At 42.0% G+C, this 21716-nt stretch overlaps 1 protein-coding gene across 4 annotated transcripts in view; it reads left to right on the plus strand.

The window, feature by feature from the left end:
• The window catches only part of NFATC1 (nuclear factor of activated T cells 1), a 129830-nt gene that overhangs the window by 56086 nt on the left and 52028 nt on the right, over window positions 1–21716 (plus strand). For all 4 annotated transcript variants that reach the window (XM_083746903.1, XM_083746901.1, XM_083746900.1 and 1 more), the window contains exons 4-6: window positions 7583–7785; window positions 13699–13871; window positions 14207–14347. In XM_083746903.1, the coding sequence (XP_083603029.1) occupies window positions 7583–7785; window positions 13699–13871; window positions 14207–14347 (517 nt within the window). The remainder of the gene's footprint in view (window positions 1–7582; window positions 7786–13698; window positions 13872–14206; window positions 14348–21716) is intronic.

Here is a 21716-nt window from a genome sequence, read left to right on the forward strand (position 1 = left end):
GGGGTCCCCTTCCACCAGAACGCCTTGACTTAACTACGGAATCTTTTGGCCATGATCCAGAAGCCAGTTTGATGGAAGGGCTTCAGCTCAAGTGCTTCAGTCAAATTGGGTCAATCTGTCAATCGATGGATTAAGCTGTCAAACTTCTCCCGGTACACCAAGCTTCTTCAGGTAGGAGTGAGTGTGGACTGCATTGCATTACAACTCTACAATATCTCTTTCCTCTTAAGGGACTGTTTGAAGGGGGAAAAGAGAGAGAATTGAAATCCTAAAATAGTGCCAAAATGTCATATTGCAGAAAGGAGGTTTCTACAGTCTGAAATTTATTTAGTCTTGTTCAAGAAAAATGCTTCCACAGATGACTTAAGAAGCACTTGAGTGCCACTTCAATGGATCTAGTTGTGTGTATTTGTGATGGGGTGGCTTCCTGATTCTGTCTTATAGGGAGGGAGGAACATTTTGGAACAACAGATATGTTTCTGCTCCTGTGCTACAGCATAGACCTAAAGACAGAGAGTATGGTGCAAGACAGCAGCTGTAAATAGCATTCTGTTCTGGATAAGTGCCCAAATGCCTGGTAAGCTAGTCACTAAGTGCAAAACATCTCTGTTACTATAAATTTAATAATTCCTTACAACATAGTCATATTCTTGTACAAACTTCCAGCTAGGCACAGACAACCTTTTCCTACATGGATATATATGATATATGCAGATAGACATGTTGTAAGTGTGTGAGCATGCACACATACACATACATGGGTGTAGACTGCCTTACCCTTTCTCACATCACAGAGAGAACTATTTTAAGAAACTATATTATTATTATTATTATTATTTAATTAAATAATCCAGATTATAAAGGTAAAGGGACCCCTGACCATTAGGTCCAGTCATGACCGACACTGGGGTTGCGGCGCTCATCTCGCTTTATTGGCTGAGGGAGCCGGCGTACAGCTTCCGGGTCATGTGGCCAGCATGACTAAGCCGCTTCTGGCAAACCAGAGCAGCACACAGAAATGCCATTTACCTTCCCGCCGGAGCGGTACCTATTTATCTACTTGCACTTTGACATGCTTTCGAACTGCTAAGTGGGCAGGAGCAGGGACTGAGCAACGGGAGCTCACCCCATCGCAGGGATTTGGACTAACACAATGGTAGACTGTTTGGGAGACAATGCACATTTGCTTTATAGCATTGCGTAAGGAAGTGGATACAAGATATGAGCCTCCTTGCTCATATATTTTTTAATGCAGACAATCTTTCATTTTTATTTAAATTTACAAACAAGCCATGTGAAACAGTATAATTTAACATGAGTCTTTGTGGGGGTTGTTGGCGGAAGCGCTCACTTTCCAGATAGTTCAGTGGTGAGAGAATCTAATGATCCCAATTCTATCGCCTCAGTTCCTGCCATAAAAAAACCTCCCCCAATTATATTTTTATTTCAGTATTGGTGCCTGAAGTTTTGTTGTTCAGGCCTGTGCTATTAGGAGAGCAGAGAGATAGGGTTTGGGGGGGGGATATTTTTAACTAGGTTTGTCCAAAATACATCATATTTCTCTTTCCATTGCACTGTGCTGTCATAGAGTGAATGCGGAACCTCCTAACCAACTTTATTTTGCTTCCAGCCAGTACCTGTCTGCTTGCCTGCCTTCTTACTTGCAATCCAAGCAGGGGATGGACCTACCTGTTAGCTTCCTCCTCTTTTGTCTCTGCCTGTCAGTGGCTCCCCTTACCTTCTGCTGTGCTGGTCCTCACGGACATCAGCCACCAATAAATAGTTCTTCCCTTTATAATGAAGAAAGATAGGCATGGGGTAGCAATCTGGGAAATGTCCTTCACTTCCCAGAAGTTCCTTTGACTTTTCCACAATTGTTCTTCCACACAGTGAGCACAAACCAGTGGAAATGTCTCTTGCATGTGACCCACAGGAGTTGTTCAGGCTCACATTAACAGGAACAGGGGTTCCTGTTAATTTCAAGGGAGGGAGGTTGTGCAGTACCTGTTCCTCTGGGCTTCAGCTCACTGTCCAACTTCATTTGAGGCTCAAGAAGATGTATGGAGGGAGGTTTGTTTTATTTTGATTTGGATGGGGTTCTGCTCCAAATACTCAGCCTAGCATGTAGAATAGTCAGGTTTACTCTCAACTGAGAAATGATTTTGCATTCCTCTTTCCCAGACAGGATGTGACTGAATTGAGTAAACTTGCAATTGTAATTTTTTTTGGGGGGGGAGGCGCTTGAAGATGGTGTAACTGCCATATCCAAAGCCTTACTAGGCTGTCACTCTTTGGGTAGAAATGAGGTCAGAGGTGCACAAGTAAATGGAACATTTGGAAGGTAGAATGATTAAAAAGCACGAGTTTGCTGGGGCAACTGCAGAGAGTTGCATTGAAGAACTCACAAATAGTAGGAGTGCCCAGCAGTTGTCCAAACATTGTACACTGAAGGACTGAGGCTCAGGGTATTACTAATTTGACCTATGGATGGGTTTCCCTTATCTACGAAATACCATCATCTCTGCTTTTCATTGTAAATGATTAGATTACATAATAAAATGAATGGCTAACCAGGTCTGTATCTAATTCTTCATTCCACTGGGATTTAAGATATTTTTCGATTAGGCATATTCATTGGAGTTGCAGAGTTTGGCCTGTGGCTTCACAGTATGGTGAGATAAGTTTCTTAAGATCCTCCATATTAGAAATACTGTTGTGCAGGAAAGGTGGGTCTTTTCCATCTCTCTTTCTAATGGAGATAAGTCATCTATGGGTGCCTTTACACTTGGAAAACTTTATTTGCGATCTGATGCACACTTACCTGCATGTACGCCCCACTGAAATTCTGTGGGACTTAGACATACAGTGCAATGCTAAATATCATCTATGGTTGAGCATAGATTGTACTGATATCCTACCTATAACAAAAAGAGCTCTGGTGAGGGAAGAAAAGCCAGATGGAAGAGCCGTATATTGTTAGACATATATATTTGAAAAACTGCATCCACAAAAATGCATCCTTTAATTCATGTCCTGAAGTAGTTGAGAGTGTTCTGTGTCAGTAGTGTTCAGTTGCAGCGGGGCTGACAGTGGCACTTTAGCCTTGGGACCATGTTACAGAAAGAAAAAGATAAAAATAGGGCCTGTGACACATGGTTCCCATGCTGCCAGCCAGGAACAGTATTCCAGAGCATGCGTGGAAAATATGCACATGTGCATGTGTGTGCGCACACATTTTTTCCTAATAATTTGGAATGCTAATTCCCCCCCTTCCTGTTTTTATGGTTAACATGCATATCTGTTTCTTTACCTGCCTGTGTCCAGCTGACAGGAAGCAGAGAGAAGCAGCTCCGTTTCCTTGGTTCAAACTTTGATCTACAGCAACTCTGTAAAATACAACTTCAAATATTTAGCAAGACACAAACAGTTTTGTGTAGATGGCCCTTCTGGAGCAAAAGTTGACTCCATTCTGTCTACTTTTAAAAAGCTGGTACAGCTACATCTGTTGCATAGCTAATGGAAATAGGTGCATGATCTAAAATTAGGCAAGCGCTGAATATGTCCTTTCAAAATGTTAATCCTTGCATCATGTTTTATTGCCGTGGATGGCACAGTGAGGCTTGGGTGACATAATGTAAACAGCAAATAATGCAATTCAGTTGATGGAATTGAAAAGGAAATGACAGCTTTGGGACAGCAACACCTGCTTTTTTGACCCTACGTTTTGACCCAGGCTGTCCCCTGCACAGTGCGTGTTAGAAGGGGAAATATGGTTTGTGTTTGCAGTAAGAACTGTCCATCACAAAGAGATGCAAAATTTTGTTGTGTGTGCGTGTGTGCAGTTTTATTCAACTTGTTTATTTTCCTCTTGTCTGGACCTGACATAAGTGGGTGACTAAGTACACGATACATTTGTCAGCAAACATCTGGCTTGAATAATCACCCTGAGGAATTGCAATATCTGTTTTCAAATTCAAAACAAGCAGAATGAGAAGGAGCGTGGTAACAAACGTCTGAGAAAAATGCGTCCATAAATTGCTGCAGTTTTCTTAGGCAAGAATTTAACAGTTTAACTGCTCAGTATTCTGCACTGCAGCGCAAAGGCAGCAGGAATCCAGAAGCAGCTACTTGACTATTCCACAGGACTTCATCACTAGTGCAAAATGCCTTTGCTTCTGTGGTGGAAGCCAGCATTGTGCCGGACATCTGCAGTCATTGGCAACACTGAATTGTTATTGGCAGGAAAAGTCCCATGTAGGACTCGAGAAGGACCAAAGCCTCTTGCATTATCAGTCATGGTGCCCTAAGGACCCTGGAAAAGACTTCATTCCTTCATGCTGCCATTACATTGTGCTGGTGAAAATATGTTAGGAACTGACTGCCGTGGCAGAACCAAACAGATCAGCCCCACTTGCCTTACCTGAAATTCTGATCAAGTAATTTGTACCATAGGTGTGAAAATCAGGGGCAGTATCTGCCTGCTTGTCTTTGGTAGGAGACACATATCAGTTTGGGAATTGATCGCTGCCGTAGGGCAAAGTGGGTTTTCAGTTCCCTGCTGCTTTTTGTGATGTAAGTAGGCCAACTATCAATAGTAGGTGATGTAATTGTGACGTGATGGTGTTGTCTCAATTACTCTGGATTCCACCACAAGCTGCAAAGTGAAGTGAAGCAAGGTGATGGTGAGACCTCCAAGTTATGCCTCAGAGTGTAAAGCTATTTTTAAAAACCTGCATGTGGATCAGTGCTATAAATCTTTATCAGAAAATGTAACTTTGCATCCTAGAACTGATGATCACAACTACTCCAGGCAGCAAATCAGAAGCAAGGTGTTAATGTGCAGTAATAGTTTAGGTCCTGCTACTATGTTTTGAGTTGAGTTAGCATATATAGACCAAGACACCTGTCTAGAGCGAGACTTTGGTGAAATCTCAGGACTCCTTTTATCCTATAAGTGTAATGCTTGGCTGGATGCCATGTTCTATGAGGTTTGCAGAAGTTAATTAAACCAATATTGCTTTCCCGTAATAAGTTGATGCCTGCTTCCAGATAAGGCGCTGCCCAGTTATGCGTTGATATGCAAATCATTTCAAGAGGAATGAAGCTACCAAGTCCCATCCATTAGGAGGGTGAAGCTGACCGAAAAATCTGGGGCAGACAAAACAGTCTACTTGTAGCTTCCTTGTTTGGCTGCAGTAATGCAAATAAGCTATAAACAAGACACCAGCTCAAGCTACACACCCTCAATGGGGCATTTTGTATGTACCATCTGAGATTTCTGAGGACTATTAGCAAAATGAGGTGGCCACATCAGGAGGCAGATGCTGTTGGGTACGGTGGCAGATGTTAAGGACAGAACACGCACACCCTATCCTGACCCCCTAAACTACCCTGCTGCCCTTAGGAGTAGGGGAGAGCACTGCTGCTATTGTTGGAGTAAACGTCAGTTGACAGGCTGGTTGGCTTCTGCAGGTGGAATGGGTGGGGTGCCATCTTGTCCTTTGCCTCAGGCTGCAAAGTGTCTTGGGCTGGGCCTGCTTCCCGACAGTTCCTCCTGTAGTTGACAAAATAGGTGCCGCTGTGCTAATGAATCCCGACCCTGCCTAGATGAGCAAAAATTCTTCATTACACACTAGTATAACTATTCCCATCCCTTCCCTTTCCATATTTTATTCTTATAGCCATCAGTGGTAACTTTTCCTGTGAACCATTTAACTAACAGAAACAGACATTGCCATGCCATGTTTTGGTCACAGGGGAGAGCTGAAGCAGTGAGCAGCTTTTCAGTCTCCTTCCATATCCATCGGGTGTACTACGTAAACACATTTGGCTTGCATTACTTCTGAGGTAGGGCTGAAGGCGCCTAATGTAGTGTTTCATAAAAAGGAGCCAATGATCCAATGTCCCGTCCCCCCCCCATCCTATCAGTCCCATGACTTCCAGCACAAAAAATACCAGCAAATCAGTCGGGAGGCTTTTATTTGATGATCCTTTCTCAATATCTGCAATCTCCATGCAGTAATGTTTTTTCTTTTCTTTTTTAATACACCACCAGTGACAAACCACTTCTTGAAAACACTTCAGGGTTTTGAGGCTGGGTCTCACACAGGTTTCAGAAGGTCCACCTAGTTCTTTCTAAAGAACGTACATGCAAAGTCCAGAAAGGGAGAAGCTAATACGATGCACCCATGTCTGTGCAGCTAGTCTTCCTTGCATGCTTCAGACACAGAATTGTAGTAGTGGTTTGCTTTTCAGCATCCCTTCTTCATGCACCAGCTATTTTGTCCTGGCTAGCAAGGACAGTCTGGTGGACTCTGTGCCAGCAGCGGGGCCTCTGAGACCCTTTCCTCTAGAGCAGACTCAGTGCTTCCCAGCAAGGCACTCCCAGATATTACTTCTGCCCCACATACCAAGCTGTATTCCCACTGAAGGCTTGTTTAAAGGAGTTTATCAGATGGAAACAAAAACTATCACTCCTTAACTTTCATTTAGCTTTAACAGCACGTTTTGTGACCCCCCCTCTCTTTTTTGCTAGCTAAAGCATTTCACAAACGTACACGGAAGGAATGCCAATTGTGCCAGATATAATGGGCCTTGCGTGCGGCAGAAGGGCTCCCTTTGGCAGAGTTTTAGTGGTGTGCACATCAGAAGCTCTGCCTGGTGTGCAGCTTGCCAAGAGGTAGCCAGACACTAGCGCAGATTGAACTACTTAACTTGAGGTTTCCCCCCCCTTCCCTGTCTCTTCCAATCCGCTGATTTGATTTGTTATATTTCAGCATCTTGTATGTCACCACTACAGAAACTACAGTCTGAACCCCTCCTCCCCTCTCTTTCTCTGATGAATCAGGTGTGCCAGAGCAGCAGGAGATGAGCTAAAACTGCTTCTCTTGACATCACTCTGTATATGCTGCGTGCTTATAGAATATGTATCTTAGGCTTCAGCCTAGGCACTCTCTAAAATAACATTCTACAAATATGCTCACTTATCGTAAAAGAGGCCTCAGTATCAGGGGCTAGAAATAACTTGGTTGCTCAGGCTCCTTAAATTGTGATGCCCACACAACCTCCTCAGCTATTTGGATACTCTCTCTCTCCCTTGCCTCCATTTCTGTGTGAGTACCTAGGCATATTATGTTGCCTCCTAGAGATTTGAGGGTATCTTCTCCACACCAACACACGATATTGACAGCAAAGATGATGAAACTTAATCCTCCTGGTTTTCACTCTCCTGCTACCTATTTGCTTTTCCAGAGAAACAGAGACTCTCGTCGTTGCTGTTTTCTGTCGAAAATTGTTGCATGAAATGTATGAACCTGTGCTGCTCAAAGTCTGTCTGAAGTGCCTTAGGTCATCTACAATAATGATACATTCTCGGAGTGTACCTTTTTATTGTCCCTATATTATGTTACCACAAAAAAGGAGTATGTGTACGTGTGGGGGGAGGGGGGAGGAGAGCTTAACACTTAGCACCTGTCACAAGTTTTCTCCTTAAATTAGACTCCCTTGCATATAAAAATTTAATAGATTCCTTGCAGTTTATGTGTACGGTGCTTATGCAGAGTTCTTTCTGTTCTCCTGCCAGCTACACGGTTACTTAGAAAGTGAACCGCTCACGCTACAGCTGTTCATCGGGACTGCAGACGACCGCCTGCTGAGACCCCATGCCTTCTACCAGGTTCATCGGATCACTGGGAAGACCGTCTCCACAACCAGCCACGAAACGATACTTTCCAACACCAAAGTTTTGGAAATACCGCTTCTTCCCGAAAACAACATGAGAGCAATGTAAGGCACACATCCTCCCAACACTTTTGGTGCTGTGCGTTTTCCTCCTCTGTTTTTTGTCTTCTCCTTTTCCCCCTCCCCCCTTTTTTAAACTGAGTGCCAACTGTATGTAACTTACCCGCCCCTGGTACGTAATCCTGTACAATATCTTTCTCATTTGGAAAATTCCCTTAGCTTTTGTATGTGTGCTTTGCTCAGCAGCATTTTAATGCCTCAGTTAAAATTTACAAATATTTATTTAGGACAACTGATTGGTTGAAACTCTAGATAGAAAGCGACAATGTGCTTCTTTGCCATTTAAAATCTGAATATCAGTTACAGTGCCTCAAATATTTCCAGCCTCGGCTCCCGCTTTTAAGTTCCTAACACACCACCACCTTATTCCTGCAGGCTATTCTGCAATAAAGGACCTATTTGAATCTTTCCTACGAAGAAGAAAATAGGAGTGTGTTTGTGTATGTATGTATTTAGGAAAAAATTAGTCCAGGTCCTTTCTGAGGTTGCAGCTAAATGAGGCAAAAGGTTGGGTAAGTTTTTTTTTCAACTTCTTAATTTTAATTTTCAAAACAAAGGGAGCCACAGGAGGCTGAAAACTAGAGCAAAGAATGGTTGTACATAGGAGAGAAACAGGGACGAGCTCATTCACGGTTCTTGAAACAATCTGCAAACTGAAATGCAGCTACCCATCAATGTTCACACTTTTCTGAATTTTGCACTGTGGTTGTCCAACCAAAAATAGGTACGAAATGCATTGCTTAGGGGAAGATGTAAGTAACCAACCATACCAACAGATTGTGGGGGAAGAAAAATTGCTGAATATGAAATATATATATAGCCAGTTCCCCACCTCCAATAGGGATGGACAATCTTGTCAATTTCATTTTCTCATTTTTTTCAGTCTTAAATGCAGTTTGTCATATTTCTGGATTAGTTCGAAGTGTTTTTTAAGTCCTTATTTAAATCTGTCATCATTGTAGTGTACATCTGCCCAAATTATTCTTATGTAGTGTTACCTAATATACACATGTTGCTAACAATTTTACCTACCACAATGTACTTTTGCATGTTGTTTTCGTGAATGCTTGCATTTTTATGCATACTTTGCCTCCACAGGAAAAAAAAGTAGTTAGCAGAGGAAATGATTTTGAGTGGGGAAAATGATAGGAGGGCAAATAATTGTGCCTCCTGCCAGTCCTTCATTGAAGATTGTAGCCTTTACAGCTGATTTTGGTAGTTTAAAAAAGTTGCAGAAAACATGCACACAACTTCATGGCATGTATGATTTCAACCTGAAGCATTTGAACCAGGGATAGCCAATGTAGTGCCTTCCAGATATTTGGGTCTACAACTCCTGCAAGCTGTAGCCAGCATGGTCAGTGGTCAGGGATGATGACCTTAGTAGATAACAACAACACTTTGTATTGCTTTTGTTGTAAAGAACTATTGTTCTGTCCCCCCAAACTGTCAGGCTTAAGAGCAGCAGCAGCAGCTGACCAAAGTAGGGTTTGTATCTGGTATCATATCATCCCAGGTTAATTTACACTAGCTTAATTTATGCCAGGTTCTTGTGTGTAAGATTGGGCCCTAATTCACTGTGGCTACAATCCTGTGCGTGCTTACCTGGGCATATTGGTTACAATGGGACTTAGTTCTTTCTTAATATACATGGGATTGCACTTTGACAGTTTGAAGCAAAAGGCCGACTTGTATGTGCAAAGCCAAGCCTTTCCTTTGGAGAGTCACACACAAGATAATATGGGATCTCTCTTCTTTTTTGAGCAATCCAACTAAGTGAACATGGAGATAAAGAACTCTCTCTCTTTCTCTCTTTCTCTCTCTTCTCCCTCACTGTGCTCCTGCAAGATATCAGACCCTATAATTACAATGATGATTTGATTACCCAGATCTCAGTTAACCTGAAACGCTTAGGTCTTGCTATATCAATCTACATAATCTAGCCCTGTGTCAGTTTAATTATGTGTAAATACCACAGCTGTTTACTTGAATGCCGAGACTAATCAAATGTTTTTGGTGTCTGCCAAGCCATTTAGATCAATGAGGCAATGCTACACATATATTTATTGTAAGATCTTTCTCAGAAATTAGATTTATTCCACCGAGACCTGGAAAGAGAGGCTTTAACTGTGAAGCTCCATGATTGGAGAGTTTAATTTGCTGGGGTTTGCCTTATTAACCTGCCCCCCCCCCAATATTACATTTAAGAAGAGGATTTCATAGATATATATGGCAGGAAAAACCTCAGTCCTATGTGGGACACTCAATAGCTGAGTAGAATTAGCAAAAAATAAATAAATTGGTGTTTCCCCTGCTGTTTTGCCTTGTGCAAGCATACAGTAAAAGTTTATTACAATATATCAGGGATATAGGATTGTTCTAATGGACTTTAGAATGGTACGTGTTTTAGGTGGCGTCCCAGTCATTTTTGGGCTTTGTAAGGGTTTTATCAATACTGTGCTGCATCCAGCAAAAGAGGGCCAATGCCAGCTTCCTTGCATGGTCTTGAGCTGTGTAACGTCTCTGGTTTGCTTGCAACACAGGAACAACATTGGGGATTATGATGTCTGGCCCTGTGTCTAATTGGACATACTTGCCTGCCACCACAGCAGCTCATCTCATAGAATTCTCCCCACCCACCCACCGAAAACCAAGACAGAGACAGCTCGGACCATTTTTGATATTTTATAGCAGGAGAGTTGTGCCAAATCCTAGTTGAAAATGTATGTGGAAACTGGCTTTCTTCCACTGAAGTCGGTGGCATGCAATCAATTTATACAAATGGAGCATATGGCCAGCCCTCTTCCCAGTTTACTGAAGTAAATTTACTCCTTTCTTGTCTTTGGCAAGCACGTAGCGTATTAGTCTTCCCCATAACTCGTGTCATAATGACAAACATAATGGCAGTTTGTTTATGCAGATTGCGTGCTCCGTTTCTTGGTGCTGAAACTAAACAAAAGGGAGCAAGTTTTACCTGTTAAATTTGTAGTAGTAGTAGTAGTAGTAGTAGTAGTAGTAGTAGTAGTAAGGGCTGGTTGAGATATAAAGCCAAACCATTGGTTTGCATAATGACAGCAAACCTTCAGGAAGCCTTGGGGCCCATGCACCCCTTCTTCATCTTCTGGAGCTAGATACTTCTCTCCTTCTTTACTAGTCTGAGGCAAACCATAGTTTGTTGTTTCATCCAAACCCTCAAAACCAGGGCTGGAAGCCAAGTTCAAACTATGGTTGTCTATCTTGGATTGGAAGACAAACACCCCCAAACCAGTAAAGAAATTGTTGTAAAGGGGAGGTGGAAATGTGCAACGTGGAGCATCTAGAAGACTAATTTTCATGGCATCTAATCATATTCTGTCTGAATCAGCCCAAAGCCCCAGAGATAGAAAGATAATAAAAGAGGTGAAGTTGCTCTAATTTTACAAACTTATTTTATATCCTCCATTATAATAAAGACTGGTTGAGTGGATCTGTGAGCCAGAGTCTATAAATTTTCATGACAGTATTATATCCATAGTTATAATAAATTTTAATCAAACATTCCACTCAAGGTTTTTGTGTGTGTGTGTTTTTGACATTTACAAGTCTTGCTTATGTCTGTGAGCTGAGAACCTCACACTTAATATGGGCTTAACAATGGGATCAGGGTGAAGAAAAGCTATTTCCATTATTGTACTTTGCATTTAAGTCCTAATTCTGCAAATCATGTTTACAGTGAGGAAGAAAAATACTAACATACTCAGTGTAAAGCAAATGTCTAACTCAGGGATCCAAGTTTCAGCATTAAGTCCCATTCATTTCCCTTAGTATGTTTTGCTGAAGATGATACTCCAGAGTAAATGATGCTGGAGATTTTTCATCACCCCCAAGATTTCATTTCTTTAAGGTTTTCTTCAAAGCAAGATTGCTGTTAGATGACTCTTCAAAAATGTAGTACATTTACCTGTCAAGGGGTCCATTAGTACCATGTGATGTGAGTGTTGTCGGCTCTCCATTCTGATATTCCTGCTCTCCCCACCTTTCTCTTCTCCTTTTTTTCATTCTTGCCATTTTCCTTCTAGGAAAATCCCTTGGAATTACGACTTCTGTTCTTAGATTCCATGGATTTTGAAATTATATCCAGTTGGGAGCTAGTTCTTCCTCGGAGCCAGGGATGGGGCAGTCAGGCACTCTAGAGAACCCCTGTAGAGGCAGGAGGCTGATGGTGGGTGGGGAGAGCAAGTGGAGGGCTGTGGCAAGTGGGGAAGGGGCTAATCAACTGCTGCGACCACCACCTGAGGCAATTAACTCAGTTTAACTAATGCAGCAGTCACCAACCTTTTAAAACTCATGTCTGAGAGAGTGCTGTGGGTGCCAGTCACAACATGGCTGCCATGGGGGCATGGCATAACACAAAGTTAGAGTGCTGTCATGGTGAAGCTTTTCCCATAATTGTATCTCCATACTAGAAAAGGCTTAAACTGTTGAATTGCTGCCTGCCATACAGCTGCTAAAGGCTCAGTAACCCTGTTTTCCCCTAGTGCCAATCCTAAACTAGAACCTAGGCTGCCATCCCATACTCACTTACCTAGGAGAAAGCCCCATTAAATACAAAGAGACTTACTTCTAAGTAGACATGTATGCCACTGTAACTTAAGTTAAGTATATAGTGAATTCTTAAGGGGTGCCTGAACACAGCAGAAGTCATGACTGAGCCTCTTTGCAAAGTTTCCACATTTTGCATTTGCCATTTTGGGGAGAAGCAATGTCTGTTTATAGTGGTACGATACTGCTTTAAAGCTGTAGTGCAGATGGGGCCTTAGAAAGGGAACAGCACATTTTGCTGCATAACTTTCTACCTAGAGGCTTCATTTTTCAAAATGAGAGCTCAGACTCTGGGATTCCTACCTAATGGACAGCTTTTGGACGCGCTTGCTGGTACATATCTGTTTAGTGGTTTGGGAGCCTTTCCATGAAAAGGCTCTATCAGCTGCTGATTTAAACATCTTTATAATCAATAGGAGTTTCCTATTTTCACCTGAGAAATGTTGGTAGGGATAGAATAAGACATTCCTATTTTCACTGGAGAAATGTTGGAGAGGATGTAACATTTTTTTTCAAAATGGCACCTGGTTTAAACTTTATCCATAAATCTTAATCCTGAAGCTGTTTTTCTTTTCTTTTCTTACCCAATTGCTCAAAATTCCCCTACCCTTAAATAATTTTCAACATAACGGCCCTCCACTGGTGTCAGAGCAAGGAGTTACAGCATTAAGAGAACCATTCAGTAATAAATATTCGTGGAATGAAGTTTCAAAAACATCTCAGGATTCTTAACTGCAGTGCTAGGGACAGTATATTCCTGTTTGTCAGAGAAATGCCAGGAAGATTAATGATGTGGGTCCAACCCTGTTAACATCGATCATAGGGTTTTTGTTAGGCCCAGGAGCTGGAGCCAAAACCCCCAGATTTCCACTGAGTTACTTCCAGGAGGTGAATGGAAGTGGGAAAAGAGCCCCATGATCCTTGCTGTTATATCCAAATGTCCCATAAAAGGGAAGGGATATCAGGTAGCAGTTGCCCAGCAACTCTGTAGGCCTCATGCTGCCATGTGGAGAATTAGCAAGCAGTACTAAAATAAGAGTGGGTCCAGCAGGCAACTCATGTTAGCTCCTTTCCAGAGGTGGCACTCTTGATAGTTTGGATAACTGATTTCTGGATTGATCCAAGGATGGATTAAGCTATTGGGTAAAGACTTCCCGAGGGATTTTAATTCTGTGAATGGGAGCTATGTGGTACTTTTTCCTCAGTGAGACTATAATTCCCCTCCCACCCCTCAAAAAAATAAAAATAAAATGTTGTTCTGGAAGCTTATGAAGACTGGTTTAAAAGTTTTATTTTTATTTGTTTATTTTGGGACAGCATTGACTGTGCTGGAATACTGAAACTCAGAAATTCAGATATAGAGCTGAGGAAAGGAGAAACTGACATTGGAAGGAAGAATACACGGGTTCGACTGGTCTTCCGCGTTCATATCCCCCAACCTAATGGGAGAACCCTTTCTCTACAAGTGGCATCCAACCCAATTGAGTGCTGTGAGTATTCTCTCTCTCTCTCTCTCTCTCTCTCTCTCTCTCTCTCTGTGTGTGTGTGTGTGTGTGTTCATGAGCACGCTCATCATCAATGTGTTCTGCTTTGTCTGTTCCATCCTTAAAATTCAGCCAAGACAAAGCATATTTCAGCCATTGCATCACTGAAACCAAAATTAAAATTATTTCCAGCAGAAATTGGCATATCTTGATTTAGGTAGGCTTGCTAGAAGGATCATGGTTTGAATATCAGGACAAAATCCTTCAGACTTCTGTGTATGTGTTTGTGTGTTCACAGTATTTGATTTATAATAACGGTGCTTATTTCTCAATCTCATCAGCTCAAAGATCTGCCCAGGAGCTGCCTTTGGTAGAGAAGCAAAGTGCTGATAGCTATCATGTGATGGGTGGAAAGAAAATGATACTGAACGGACACAACTTTCTTCAAGACTCCAAAGTCATATTTGTGGAGAAAGCTCCAGGTATTTAAAACACTGGTCCTACAGATGAGTGCAGATCTGTGTTTGTGTGTTGCTGGTTGTATGTCATGACAAGTTAAAGTTACATGGGCCCCTATCCATTTTTTTTAAAAATGCAGACAGTTTTAGAGGTATGGAACCTGCAACCCACTGGACGTGGCCTGATGCCTGGCTCCTATCAGCTGCAGCCAAGCAGCCAGTGCTCAGGGATAATAGTTCTTAGTCCAACACCTCTAGGGTTGCAGGTATCACACTACTGTTTTAGAGGCTTCCATAAGTGACACTAATAGCCTGAACAAATTTGGAAGTAAGCCCCACTGACTTCAATGCGAAAGCCTAAAAATGCTATCCTTTCTTAAATGCATTTAAAAAAACCTAGTGAAAGAAGCAGACATGTGTTTGCCACTAATACGCACACATCAGGAAACCTTGGCCAATCTCTCCCAACAGGATGTGCACCTATACAGAGCATGCTTTTGGAGATTCATCTTCTCTGCTTCCATAATTTACATATCAGGGAAAGCACTCTGTGTTTGCATCTAAATGAACACTTGAATCCAAAGGGGCACTGGAAGAAGGAGTTGTGCTACCTTGTCCCTTGCAACTGGCTCATGGAAGGATTCGGAAATACTTCTCTTCCATTATGGACCACCCTATCAATGAGGAGAGGCATTTTTAGGGGAACTGATGAGGAAGGAGGAGATAGATTCGCCAGCATCTGCCCAGCCCCATGTTCACTATGTGAATTCCAAAGTCTTAGATGTGTGAGTCTGTTAGAAACAAAAAAACAACTGCGTCCTCTGGGACTTTAAAGACTGCAACTGCATCCACACAGCAGTTTATTCCATTTCCCCCAACATTTCCCTTACTGTTAATTTCCGCGTATTAAATTTCAGCTTTCGCACAATGTAGAAACTACTTCCGGAACTTTAGTGAAAGATAGCTCAAGCTTCATGCTTGTCTCTGCATCGTTTGAAAAAAAAAAATCCTGTAAGCAAATAACGCAGGAGTGAGCACTTTGTTTAAAAACTGAAATGAATTAAAACTTAAACATAATTAAATGGATATTTGGTGCTTCTGTGGGAGGTGGTGGGGATTGGGGAGGGAAGAAAGTTGCAATTTTTGGCATCAGGTTTGTATCCATTTATTCTCCTGTGTAGAGATTGACCTGCTTGTCCTATATAAACAAATCATTGTTTCATGTAATGGCATATGTGATATTGCAGGGTGTATAGAGAAATAAGCCCCTGCCTATTCTGATTAGATCCTGTAATACTCTTCTTACCAGTGCAGTTAGGAAGTAGGGTTTGCACTATGGTTACCTGCAGAAGCTAGTGATGTATGAAGGAGAAATTCAGATACCACTTGTTGTTCTCCTGTGCTATATCTGCTTTGGCCCTTAGCCTATATTGTTAAAACATTATAATAACCTTCTACTGATGAAACCTTTCTCAATGATGGGCACCAGTGCAAATGATGTAATTGCACATAATGTTTATAACAATTGCTGGACAGAGCTCTACAATCTGTAAAGGAGCTTCTGATGGTGTGTGGCTGATTTTATTATGTCCTAGTCAGAGGGAGTGTTCTAGTTTCTTTCACAGATGATTTATTTCAATTCGCATTTTTTAAAATGAGGATTTGGGGTTTCTTGCCTGCTGCCTGCTGATCATTTATGTTTCTCATTTCATCCCCCACTTTCATTATTTTAATAATTAGTTAGCAAGGCGCACCACTGACAGCAAGCAAGCATTGAAAAACATTTCTCGTGGCGCACTGGGGAATTACATTCTCATTGTTGTAGTAAATGTAAGGGGTGTGCAAAGCTTTGTAAATTTAAGTAGGTGCTCATCTAGGAAGACCAGCGCTGATCAAAACATGTCTGACAGCCGTGCGAAGACCAGGAACGAAATAAAACATATTACCATTGAAGAAGCCCACTTTTGTTGTCTGTCCTTTTATAACCTGAACTTCCTCTTCCTCTTCTGAGGTGTTGTAGAGTCCACTCTATATTAAGCTGCAAATGGCTGAGGGGATGAGGGAACATCTTTCTGGATCCGCCATTTTATTTCAAACCACTGGTGGGACCGGGGGTTAAGTAAATATAATTCAGAGTAAACCCGAGATCACAAGTGAGGCTAGAATAGATAGGGAGCTGAGCGCTGAAGGCAGGGTCAGTGAAGGCGAGAGCAAAGGAGGAGTAGCTTTCCTTTTTAAATGCCTTCTTGTTTTAGAAAAGGTTTCCGTGGTGCTGGCACAAACGAGACATTCCACAGCTGCTTGCTGAAACCCCCTGAACTTTAAGCTGTCTCCTGAAATTCTCCCGCACTTAACGTCTCCCAGCCGTTCAAACGGAGGCTTTGATGGTCATGGCCGTTTAACCCTCGACATTCACCGAGTTCCAAAGAGATTGCCGTTTCACTCTGCAATCTTCTGACTGTCCCTAACAGCACAATGTGCTTTTGCTGAGTAAGGCAGTCTCCGGCAACTGTCGCATCCAACTGCAGTACAGTTACCGAGATGCAAACTGACCGGGTCAGTCAAATGCCCTCTCATAGACTCCCTTGCTGTCTTCCATGTGATCAAAGCTGGGAGAAGTGAATAAAATACATAAAGTGGGTGCCTTCAAACTAGGAATCCAGCGGAGTGGGTTGCACGGAGAAGAGCAGAAAGGGAGAGCTTTAGGTGTGACCTATTTTAGAATTGGCCATTAAATTCTGGATTCTGTGATTTCTTTGCCATCATGCCTCTTGGGAGAATGTACTCAACATGTCTTTGAGCTTGTGCAATACATATATTTAACTTGGCCAGAATAGTTAGTGTTAACTTTTAAGACGTTGACATCTTTTGGAAGATTTGTCCATTATTGCTCTTGAAACTCTCTCTCCGCTGAATGCTGTGAAAGAGATCTCCCGTAATAAAATAGTGAGATAAATCGTGTCCTCCTTTAAAAGAGGGCACATGTTGCGGTGAGACCTGGAGACTGACCTCCTGGTTGTGGGTGGGTTAATTGGATAGCCACAACACCCGATTGGTAGGTCCCTCATTGCTGGGTTTAATCTGGCCAATGGGGTGCAGTCTAAACGAATTGAGGGACCTATATATACCTATGCACATGACCCAAAGCTTCCTCTTTTGGCTTGTGCATCAGAACACCCACCCACCTCACCCTACTTTTAGGGCATTTTTGCGATTGACCTTGCTATGCCGTCGTGTGTCATCTGTCGTTGGGACAGGGGCACGGCAGGAATTTTCCCCACTTGGCTGATTGGCTGTTGCCATTTGGGTTTTGCCTGCCGCGTAGCAAAGCATCACAACTTGTAAGGTTGTGGATAGGCACTGGTTCATGTGATAGGGATGGGAGAATGGTCTCGCCATCCCTATGTGAAGGGTATTCCGTTAAAAGACTCAACTTGGTTTGGTCAACCCCTGAGAAGGGGGTTGTGCCCGTGCCTGAGTCCAGGGGAGCATCTGGGGTGTGAACAGAGTCTGTTCCTGGGCTTTTCACCTACCTCAGGTGTTCACCCTTGGCTTACCTATGCTGGTGCCCTGTGTCAGCGCAAGGGTGCAGGCAGCTAGTCGAACCACTCACTTTTCTGTAATCAATAAAGTTGTGGCCTAAATTCTGCCAAAAACCAAAACTAAAATTTGAGTCAAATGTGTGTTTATTTAGGGGGAAGGTCTCTGGGTCTGAACACGCAAATTGAAAAACAGTACAAAACTACACTTTCTGTGCAATCAGAAGTTGGTGGCAGTCAAAGTAAGTACTGAACTATTAGGACATTTTGAATTCAAGATTAAAGCTTTAAAATGGAGCTGGCATCCTTTCTTTAAAAAAATGAAAACCTGTGACTGGGTGTTTTGGATACACTTTAATGTTGATTTTCATTGTGAAAAAATATAGCTGGATGCGCAAAACAGTAAACTGTTGACAAAAAAAATAAACATTGGAAGCAGACCAGGAGAAAAGAATCTAGGCAATTTTAAGAGAACACACTACAATAAAAACATGTGATCTGAAGTCCACGTAAGGGGGAACTGGGGCTTCCCATTCTGACCAGGAGCATAAGAACTTGCTATCAGGCAATGTAGTGGCTGGCTATAATATTACTAGTATTGCAATTGTATGCATTTCTACACAAGATTGGGTTTCAGTAGGACTTACTCTCTGGTAAGTGTGTATAGGATTGCTGTCTAAAGGAAGTATTAGAATTTAATGCATGCCTTTTAACATTGTAAATGGTTGACAACTCTATGCGTAGTGAGCAATTTCTTCTTTTACCAGTGTATCTGATGGCATGGCTAATGGCAATGCAATATTATATTGTTGCATGCCACCCCTATCTACAAGCCGCGTATGGTGCCAGGGGGTTCCAGGTTTCCTCGGAACGAAGGACGGCAGACATTGTGGTGTCTTTATGATATATGGTTTATTTACACACATACACAACTTGAGCCTACAATGGAGGGCCTCAGAGCATTCACACTCCAAGAGAGTCTTGCTTCTCCCATAGCCACAGCCTTGGATTCCAGCAGAAATCAGGCAATGGCTCTGTCTCTCAGCTGCCGAGCCTTCAGCCAGCTTCTTGATCACATAACTCAAACTCACACTCCCAACTCTGGCCTTTGTCTTTCTAACTACCAGCAAGTTGGGGGAAGAGGACAGGCTCATTTGCTATCTGACACAGAACCACTTCCTTTGTTACCTTAATGGCTCATGTTTAGAGGGCCATTAACTCACCCGGAAGCTAGCAGGGCTTATTCCAGGACCTGAATCTGTGCTGGATTCAGGAATGAGAAGGGGACTCGGGCATACAACCTACCTCTCTCAAACTCATAACGCAATATCATAGAATGTATCTATATATCTATATATCTGTATATCTGCACCAAGTTACCAGAATTGTGATCCATCCCTAAGGACAACTCAAAGGCTATAATAAGGTCTATGATAATTAATGTGATCTATAAATATAATAGCATTTGCTTATGCAAAGCATTCCAATATATTAATTCACTGAATGTTGTGAACTCTGCCTCCCTATAAGGGCTAGCTTTCAGTTGCTAGGATCTGGAGAAATAGCATTGTCCTTGCATGCGAAAGGCGGGAGAAGAGGCACTGTTGGACTATCTTAACAATGACTCATATGAAAAGGAAGCCCTGAAGAATCATCAAGTCCGTTCTTGAACTTCAAGCCAGAAGCAGAGCTGTGGTCTCAACTTAACTCCCTCTTCAATGCTTTTTAAAAAAGAAGTATGAGAAGATCTATAAGACGTTAGCCTCACCTACAGTACTCTGTGTCTGTGTTTCTTAATGCTGAAAGGAAAAGCTAGGTGGAAGAATATTATTAGCTGCTTAACATACTTATCTAAAAAGCTTGTTGGGGGAGAAACATTGTGCAAAGAGCTCTTCTGAAAGCAGAGTTATTTTTATGCAGTAGTGAGAGCTTGGGTTGGGATTGCTCTCCTTTCAAGAGCCATAGCATGCTGTCTTCAGAAGTGTACTGTAATTTCCTCAGGCATTTTATAAGGCTGTTTTTTAAAAAATAAAGTGTTGAAGTAAGCCCTTACTTCGGGGGCTTTTTTGTCAATAAATTATTGCTTGCACATCCAGCTATATTTTCCAGAAGTGAAAGTCAATATTAAATGTGTATCCAAGACACTCAGTCACACAGTTATTAAAAAAGAAGAAGATACCAGCTATATTTTACAGGTTCAGCCTTCTTAAATTCAAGATTTCCTTGTAGCAGTGAGTCCAGTACTTCCTTTGGCTGCTGCAAACTCCTCTTTGCACAGAAAGAGTTGTGGTTTGGGACCATCTTTCAATTTATCTTGCTTTTTAAATTTAGGTTAGCATTCAATAAAGCGAGTTTGAGAAGCAGTAATAAGATTCCTTTTTCGGGAGAAATCTTCAGCGTCTTCAGAGTTAACATTAACTATACTGGCCAAAGTGTGTGCGCGGCACGAGCTCAAAGGAATGTTGACTACATTCTTCCTGAAGTCTGTGATGTGTGTTTAAAGCAATGGCAGAATTCATAATTCAGCACTAAAATAATTTGGTAAGATGCTTTGTCAAATGTATAAACTTTAGTTTGCTCGTAGGTAACCCTGTCAATCCAATTTATGGAATCGAGTTGAGAAAAATGGCAGACATCGTTTCAAAAGCCATCTCAGGGATGCCTGAGGGATGCCTTTTGAGAATCAAGCTTCCTATGATGGTCAAGGCTCACCTGTGTGGTATCCGTGAACATACATGCAGCTGCAGAGTTCTTCCCTGGCACCCAATAAATCTTCTTCCTGCTTAGACTTCCAAGAAGCATTCTATTGTAACCAATATAATTGGTTTGAGTGTACAATTGGTGTGTGCAGTGCCCAGGACAGTTAATCCAGTTTGCAGATGTGCCAGCAGACCCCAAAAAAAGGCTGGAGATCCTTGGCTTTATAACATCCCAGTTTAAGCACTTCCATGTTTGTTCAGGGTATCTTCAAGATGATCTGACACAATCAGTGTGTACACCATCAAACACGTGATAAGCTTGGAATTGCTTGGCTCACCTTTTGTTGCATGCAGTGTGATGGGTAAAGGATGGTTCATCACAGCAGTAGAACACATTGCACTAATCAAGTGACGTCTATAATCACATGCACAATTATATTAATTTGCCTTCAGGATCGATTCATAAGTTTCTCACAAACAGACATTTTGTTAAATAATGTTTTATTTGGAAGAAGCACCAATTTCATTTCTTCTTTGCTCTTCCATATGAGTTTTTGATGGGATATGAGTTAATTTTGTTGTTGTTTTCTTAATTTTTTGGGGGGATAGGAATGCTGCCGGGGGAAAGATCTGCATTGAGAATCATATTCCTGGTAGTTTCCCATGGAGAATATGTTTCTACATTTGCTTTTAGCAAGCAACGTAGCCTGCTTTATATTTTCTGGAAGCGTTTGTATTTAATCCCATGAGTTTTCATAGAAAAGCAGGGTAGTTAGGTGCAGGAAGGTTGCCACTTCTATATTATATTCCTAGAATGTGGAAGGCTTTAGTGCATCTTTTAATGTACGGAATAAGAAGTCGTCACTGAGTTTGGGCAGTTTAGACTATTCACATAGCCCTGTAGTTTAGCTGAATTATATCACTTGTATTTTTAAAAGAATTGTCCAGGGGGATCGGGAGATTCTTCAGGAAAAAGATTACTAGAAGTGGGGCAGGAATTGGTCCTGAAACAGACACGTCCCTCAGATACTTGAAGGGCCTTTGGATGTGAGCTCTGCTTCTGTAGACATTTCGTTTTTCACTGCAGCATTTGAAGGCTCAAGGTTTGGCGTCTCTTCCGATGAGATGAGACGTGGAGACTAGTGAGCAGACTTT

This window comes from Podarcis gaigeae, assembly GCF_964106915.1.
Source record: "Podarcis gaigeae genome assembly, chromosome: 7".
NCBI classification, from domain to species: domain Eukaryota; kingdom Metazoa; phylum Chordata; class Lepidosauria; order Squamata; family Lacertidae; genus Podarcis; species Podarcis gaigeae.